We start from the raw sequence: 7,636 nt of genomic DNA, 5'->3' as shown, positions 1-7,636 counted from the left end.
ATCACCATAACTGGTCTACTCTGGTCTCAAATCGGGAGACCTGGGCACACACCATCTATAACGCTGCGGATGCTTTTGAGAAAGCACGCAGGATCACCCTTGAGGAGAAAAGGCAACGCAGAAAGAATCGTGCCTTGCAGAATATACCATCTAAGGAGTCTTTCTGTTGTGCCTTTTGCAACCGGACTTATCTCATATTGGCCTTTTCAGCCACCAACGCACTTGCAACAAACATGGGTAGAGCCCTTCCCAAATCTTTGTTCGCGAAGCCTAGCCATGACTGACCAATATTTAAGAAAATAGAAGAGACCTAGGAAATTTCAGTTACATGACCTAGTTGATGATAGCATGCAACACTGAAATTCAGGGGTGTTTTTACTAAAGAACCCGTTTGATAAACTACAGAATGTAGAGATAGGTGTACATGTGAAAGATTAGATATACGAAGGATGTCGAAAAGTTGTCTGCCACGGTCCGGGGGGAAAGGGAATGGGACCACGGCACTGCAAAAAAGGGTTCGGGACACAGCAGAGATCTCGTGAAGCAATGCCAACTTTATTAGGGGAGCATGAGACTTAAATAGGGTTGGTTCAGGGGTTGGACTCCGGGTAGGGGAGGAGTAAGGGATTGACAACTGGGTGTAGGTGGGTGGAGTTTGGGAGTTGCTAGGGGAATGGACCAATGGGGGCTGCCTCTGCACTGCACCAAACACTAACCAATGGCAGGCAGAGGAGCAGGAAAACAACAGGTTTAGGCGGGAAAACTGTGAGGGGAAGAAGGAGACAATATGGAGGATGATTTTAAAACAACAACTGGGGTATACACAACATGATAATCATATAACAATTAACAGGGAAAAACCAGGGATAAACTGGGGATAACATAGGAAACTGTCCAGTCCAGGGTAAGGTCATATCCGGTGAATAAATGTCCATTTCAGGGTAGTTGTGTCTCAGTCAGGGTTATAAACTTGTCTCCACGTTTGGTATTGTTTCCATTCCTCCGCACGTTCCCCAACATCTCCCCCTTCTTTGTTTTCTTGCACCGAGGCGATATTGGCCATGATGGAACTCATCAACATCTTACGTAAACACAAGATTAAACAAGGTAAAACAGTACACAACGAAATCAAACCAAAGAGGGCTAGAACACATAAGATAATAATTTTTCAGGACCAAGGGGGCAAATTTGGTAGTTGTAGCCAATTGAAGAGGTCATCGAGCCCTTCACTCTTTGACTGATGAATTTCTCTGACCAGGCCTTTTAGCTGGTTAATACTTTGGTGGATAGACTCGGCATGATCAGAAAAATTCATGCAGCACATTCCCTCAAACTCCTGGCACCCGTGGCCATGTGCCAGGAGGAGGAAATCAATGGCCGCTCGATTTTGTAAACTGACCTCTTTTAACTTCTGGGTGTCCGCTAACAGGCCCTCAATTGCTATTGTTGTTGCATTCGCCTCCTTGGTTAACCAGCACCCAAGGTGCGTGAGCAATGAGAGGGCGTGTGCTGTCCCTATCCCAGGGATAGGGAAGGATGCCCAGAAGTTCTTCACCCTCGACCAGATCTGAATGTTGGAATCGCAATCCTCTGGGAAGGGCAGAGGTGTGGGCCAATAATGTGGCCTCCCAACATTCACATGTGGTGGTGGGAGGACATTTGGAAATTTAGCGCTGGATTGTGGGGAAGAAGTTTTTGAAGTCTGAATAGATTCAGACTTTGGAGCTGGTTCTGGGGCAGATTGAGGTTTAGGGAGTCTCCATTTTTCAGTTTCTTTTTGAATATTTGGGAACCAGCTCCACTTTTCCCGAAGGGACCTTTTATTATAATTTCTAAAAAACACAAATTCGTTATCCAATTGGAACTTCGCCGGGTTAAACAATGCTAATTTTCCTACTGTGCAGGGACCTCCCTCTGGGTAGGCCCGAATTCCTGGCCATGCCCGATCCCTGCACAACAGGAAATATCCCTTCGGGAGCCGCATGTTCCGAGGAACGTGCTCTGTTGGGATAGTGGTGACAATGGAATTGTTGCACCACAGCGAAGTGGTCCCCTGGTAAAGCTGTTTATTTGCCGTGACATTATGGGGTGTAAACAGGACCGGTTGGGTATATCTATGGAAAATAACACAAGCGGAAGCGGGAAGTGAACCTAAAAGATCAATTTCTTGAAAGGGGATATCAGTAAAAGTAAGAGCTGATATGGCCTGTGCAAGGTTGGGAGAATTTAAGGGTAGGGACCCCTTGCTTCGGGTTTGGGACACGAAGGTGCCCCATTCTGCTGGAGTGACCGGGATTCCAACTAAGCAGGTCCTGAAAGGACTACCCGTACTAGCCAAGGCCAGACACAAGGTATCCGTGCCTGTGGCCTTGGCTAATGTTACCCAGAGGTTCTCTCCTGGTTGACTCATCCACTCTCGCAGTGGTATTGGGTCGCTAAGAGGGATGAATCCAGAGGTGGCGATGATGAGGAGGATGATGAGACACGGTAAGTTCATGGTTGATCTTCTTACGCCTGGTGGATCTTAACACGGCGTGCTGGGACCCACTTCGGTCCTTCTGGACCTGCAACACAAGCGTAGCCCTTCCCCCAGGTGATCAAGGGGAAAGGGCCCGTCCAGGTTTCTGTGAGTGGGTCCCGGTACATGACCTTTACTCTTACGGTAGTGGAGGATATCGAATCTGATTTAAAGTGACGGTCTGCTGGACTTCTGTTTGTGTGAGTCTCTGCTTCCTCCAACATGTTCAAAAAATTTAAAACGTACATCACTTTATCCAATTTCTCTTGGGGGGATAGGCCAATACTCCCCCTCTTTTGTTTTTTCAGAAGATTTTTAATATTTTGATGGGCACGCTCTACTATACCCTGTCCTGTGGGATTGTGAGGGATCCCGGTGGTATGATGCACTCCCCATTGTTCAAAAAATCGTTTAGTGTCTGCAGACACATAGGAGGGCCCATTGTCCGTTTTCACCTGCTTCGGGACACCCATCCTTGCGAATGCGGACAGAAAGTGTTTTTTCACGTCACGGCTCTTTTCACCAGAATGCGTGGTGGCCACAATCATTTTTGAAAAGGTGTCAATAGACATATGCACGTATTTTAGTTTTCCGAATTCAGGTACGTGCGTAACATCTGATTGCCAAATTTCCAACGCCGAAAGATCCCTGGGATTAGTCCCTTCTGGGACAATCGGTGTGATAACTTGGCAATCAAGGCACGTTCTCAAAATCTCTTTAGCTTGAGATAATTTGAGGCCGAATTGCTTTTGCAGTGACCGTGCATTTTGGTGAAAGAACTCGTGAGATATTTTTGCCTGTTGGAATAGATTGGGAGTGACTACCATACCTGCCAGATGATCGGCAATCTGGTTTCCCTCCGCCACAGGACCTGGTAGAGTAGTGTGTGACCTGGTGTGGACAATGAAGAAGCCGAATTCTCTGTTATGAATTAGAAACAACAATTTGGTTAATAACTTGAATAAATCCTGATTAGCCACCTCCTTAAGATAGGAATTTTCAATTTGTTTGACCACACCACACACATAAGCCGAATCTGTAACAATGTTAATTGGCTCACCACTAAAAATTTCAAATGCGCGTACAACTGCAGAAAGCTCCACGATTTGGGGAGAACCTTGCACTTTATGGATATCTTGCTGCCAATCACCATTTTGTTGCCAAATTATTACCTCATTTCCGGTTCTCCCTGAGCCATTGGTAAAAATTGTTTTTGCACCCTTTATTGGCAGATCCGATTGTATAATTTTTAATTTTAATGGAATTTGGATTAGTCTTTGAATGAACGGGCACGCCGGGAGGTGAAGCCAAATTTCTCCCGGGTAGCCTCCGATGGCAATCTGAAAGTCAGTGGAGGTTTGCAGCAGTTGTTCTAGGTGTTCAGAAGTCAGTGGGAGGTAGATAAAGTCTGGCTCCTCACCACTGAGCTCTAAACACCTAGTGCGAACTTGGAAGATTATCTTGCCAATCATTTCTGAGACGGTGGTGATCGTCTTACCGAATTGGTGCGGGAGGAATACCCACTCCCACAAACAGAAGTCCTTGCCGTCATCTGAAAACTGACCCAGAAGGGCTAGTGGTTGTCTCTGTTCTCTTATGATGACTAGGGAGGATGGCAGTCCCTCCATCCTCCTACATGACTGTCTTTGAGTAATCTTTTTCTCAACAGTGGATAAGGCGGCTTCTGCCTCTGATGTTAAATAACGGGGGGAGGACAGGTCAGCATCTCCCTTTAGCAGCTCAAATAGGGGATGAAGATCACCGGTTGTGATCCCCAACACAGGTCGGATCCAATTGATCGCTCCTAGTAGCTTTTGGAGGTTGTTCAATGTGTGGACTCGTTTGTCAATTTCAATTGCCTGAGGCCTTATGACCCTTCCTGTAATTTGGAGTCCTAAATACCTCCAAGGTGCTTCCCTCTGTACTTTCTCGGGGGATATTTCCAATCCTTTTTCTTTTAGGGCTGAAATAGTTGAATTTAAAGTCTTCTCAACTGCCAATTGGGAGTTGGCGCAGATCAACACATCATCTATATAATGGAAGATGATTGACTGCGGGTATTTCTGCCGAATTGGTCTCAACACCTCTGCCACGAACATCTGACAGAGTGTTGGGGAATTTTTCATCCCCTGGGGGAGCACTCGCCACTGGAACCTGCGGTGAGGTTCACAGGCGTTGATCGCAGGGACTGAAAATGCGAATCGGGCCGAATCAGCCGGATTAAGAAATATGTGAAAAAAGCAGTCCTTTATATCAATCACCACCAGGGGCCATTCAGCAGGGAGCATGGATGGTGATGGCATTCCCTGCTGGAGGGCTCCCATTGGTTCTAGGACTTCATTTACTTTGCGCAGGTCCTGGAGAAATCTCCAGGAACCTGAGGATTTTTGGATGACAAACACTGGAGTGTTCCAGGGACTGGTGGAAGGCTCCAGGTGTCCTTTTGCCAATTCTTGACTCACTAAGTCGTTTAGAATTTGCAGCTTTTTCTTGGGTAGGGGCCACTGATCGACCCAGACTGGAGTTTCTGTTTTCCAGCTCAGTCTGGGGAGCTGCAGTACTTCAGTGACCCCACCTAAAAATTTTGTTCATGGGACAGGGTGCTTAAATTGAGCTCCCACTGTTCCATGGCGTCCCTTCCCCAAAGTGTAATAGGGATATTAAGAATATAGGGTTGGAGAGATGCTGGTCTGCCCTCTGGCCCATAAACAGTGAGTGTCACCTGACTCCGGACCGGATATTGTGTTCCCCCCAAGCCGCTGACTTGGACGTAAGCCGTTTGTGCGGGCCATCCATGCGGCCAGTCCTTGGAGGCGATTATGGTGATGTCTGCTCCCGTGTCCAAGAGGCCCTCCACCTTGACCTGCTGCGGCTGTCTGGGCTGCGAATAATAAACTAGACATTTTAGTAGAGGGCGAGAAGACTTAACAGTCGTCGTCCAGAGGACTTCCTTCTGTTCTCTCCTCTGCTCCTCATCAGTGGATAGAACACACAGCAGGTCTTCCATGGAGACCATCTTGGCCACTGGGAAGCGATCGTCCAGCTGGACGGGGGGAAGATGTACAGTTAAACATATAGCAATGTTAGTATTAGTGAGTCCGGTCAGGAGTGTGGGCACTGCTATGATGCCTTTATCCACTGCTGAGAAATGTGACGTGATTAGATATGTTGAGTCGGGGTCGACCAGGGCCAATGGTCGGACCCTGGCCAACTGTTCATACGAGCTTAGGTGAGTGGAGGGGTGCACGACGGTTAAAATGATCCAGGGGAGTGGAGAACATTGGTCTTTTACCTGGACCGGGTCAGGGAGCGGCCGCCGAGCTACGGGGTAGCCGGGCACGATGGTTGGCGCAGGATGGAGCGCAACGCAGGGGCAATTTGTATCAGCGCGCTCCCCTGGGCGCTCTGCTCCCCGTTTCCCGACGGCTCACACTCACAAGGCCTTAGGTCCGGTAACGACGAAAAGGTGACCCTCTTTTGCAACCTAGGTGAATGACGCGGAGAGAGAGGTTCGCCATTGATGTTAGTGGTGGAGCGACAAGTGGAGGTCCAATGTCGCCCCTTCCCACACCTGCGACACAGCGTCTTGGGGAGGTCAGGTGTAGATGCTGAAAGGCGAGGACAGTGTTTTTTGAAATGACCCTTTTCCCCGCACTCGAAGCAATGATTTGGCCCAGTAAAGGCGGCAGCCAATAGACGCGCTTTATGGGAGTTTGACCCGATGTTCTTACACGCCTCTATCATCTCCAGCAGAGTGGGCTCTTTTAAAAGCTTTAATGCTTTTTGGCAGTCCTCATTAGCCTTTTCGATAACCAATTTGTTGAATAAAATTTCCTGGCATTCTTTCTGAGGAACTTGCCTGGCTATTGCCTCTTTTAGCCGATTTATAAATTCTGTAAACGGTTCTTTTGGGCCTTGATTTATCAGTGTGAAAGAAGGGGTCAGCACATAGGCGTCGGCCACCTTCTTCATGGCCTCCAATGCCAATTCTTTACTCTTGTCTAATATTTTGGGGTCTAATCTCGCTTGCTCCCCTCTGCTGGAGTAGTCTCCCTCCCCATAAAGCATGTCTATTGCCTGTTTACGGGTAATTCCCTTCCTCCCCATCCGGTCATTCACATAGGTTACAATGTTCTTTTTCCACTCCGTCTCGAAAGCTGAGGCCTGGACGGCCGTGAACAACCCTCCAATCAGCGCCCTGATGTCAAAGGGTATTAGTGTATACGCGAGGAAGAAGGACTCTAGCAGACCGATGGTGAAGGGAGCGCCCAACCCGTACTCTACTATGGCTTTCTTAATGTCTTTTAACATTGGGTACGAGATTGGCCTCCACTCAGGTACCCTCCCCTCGTCGTAATACACCGGAAATGCTCGTAGGAATTCCACATCTTGGGCGCCTGCCGCTTCCTCCCGGAAGGCCTTCCAAATGTCCGGTGCTGTATGTGGCCTTTCCGGAGAGCACAGCACCCAGTCACAGCCAGGGGTTGGGTAGCGGCAGGCGGGGTAGGACTCAGTGTCTTGTGCCTTACGGGCACGGCCATCTTTCCGGATGTTACCCTTGGCCTTTGCCCTGGCCCCACCCACTGCTCCCCATGGTTTCCGGGAGCGTGATGTATCGGGGAAGGAGACCAGACTGGTGGAAGTGGGCGTGGTGGAGGACGTATCGAAGGAGGGGCTTCGTGCGCGTGTAGGCGGGGACGGAGGCGGCCCAGAGGGTGGAGCTACGGGGGTCCGCCTCCGCTTTTCCCGCGCCAGTCCTTCCCGTGATTCCCCACTCTTCCTGCTCTCGCGGTCCCGGGGCCCCGCCTCCTCGACGCCATTTTTCTTTCGACGCAGTATTTTTCGCGCCCTCCCACCATTTCGCGCATCTGACTCTGTCTCCTCCCTCCCGCCATCTTGGGTGTCGCTTTGGATGTTCTTCTCCCTCCCACCATCTTGTGTAATGGTAAAAGTGTCCTTTTCCGAGAGAGTAATGTCCTTGCTGGTGTGTTCTGCGCTTTCTGTAATTTTCTTGGAGGTCTCAGCGTCTTGGGTGGTAGTGCTGACGTTCTTGTTCATCATCTGGTGCTGTAGCACCATCAGAACAAACCTCCAGGCTATTATCGCTTCTTTTCCGAG

The 7,636-nt window shown here is 49.0% G+C and overlaps 1 protein-coding gene across 1 annotated transcript; it reads right to left on the bottom strand.

Moving 5' to 3' along the window:
- Positions 1-2,508: 2,508 nt before the first annotated feature.
- On the bottom strand, positions 2,509-5,534 carry LOC108496042 (endogenous retrovirus group K member 18 Pol protein-like). Its single transcript, XM_017812396.1, has 2 exons — positions 5,246-5,534; positions 2,509-5,093 (listed from the first exon to the last, which is right to left on the bottom strand). The coding sequence occupies exons 1-2, from the start codon at positions 5,532-5,534 to the stop codon at positions 2,509-2,511; spliced, it is 2,874 nt and encodes a 957-aa protein (XP_017667885.1).
- Between the last annotated feature and the right edge of the window lie 2,102 nt (positions 5,535-7,636).

This window comes from Lepidothrix coronata, unplaced genomic scaffold (assembly GCF_001604755.1).
Source record: "Lepidothrix coronata isolate B3197 unplaced genomic scaffold, Lepidothrix_coronata-1.0 Scaffold36, whole genome shotgun sequence".
NCBI lineage: Eukaryota > Metazoa > Chordata > Aves > Passeriformes > Pipridae > Lepidothrix > Lepidothrix coronata.
Note: the sequence above shows the minus strand (reverse complement) of the source record. Positions and strands in the feature narration are given on the sequence as shown.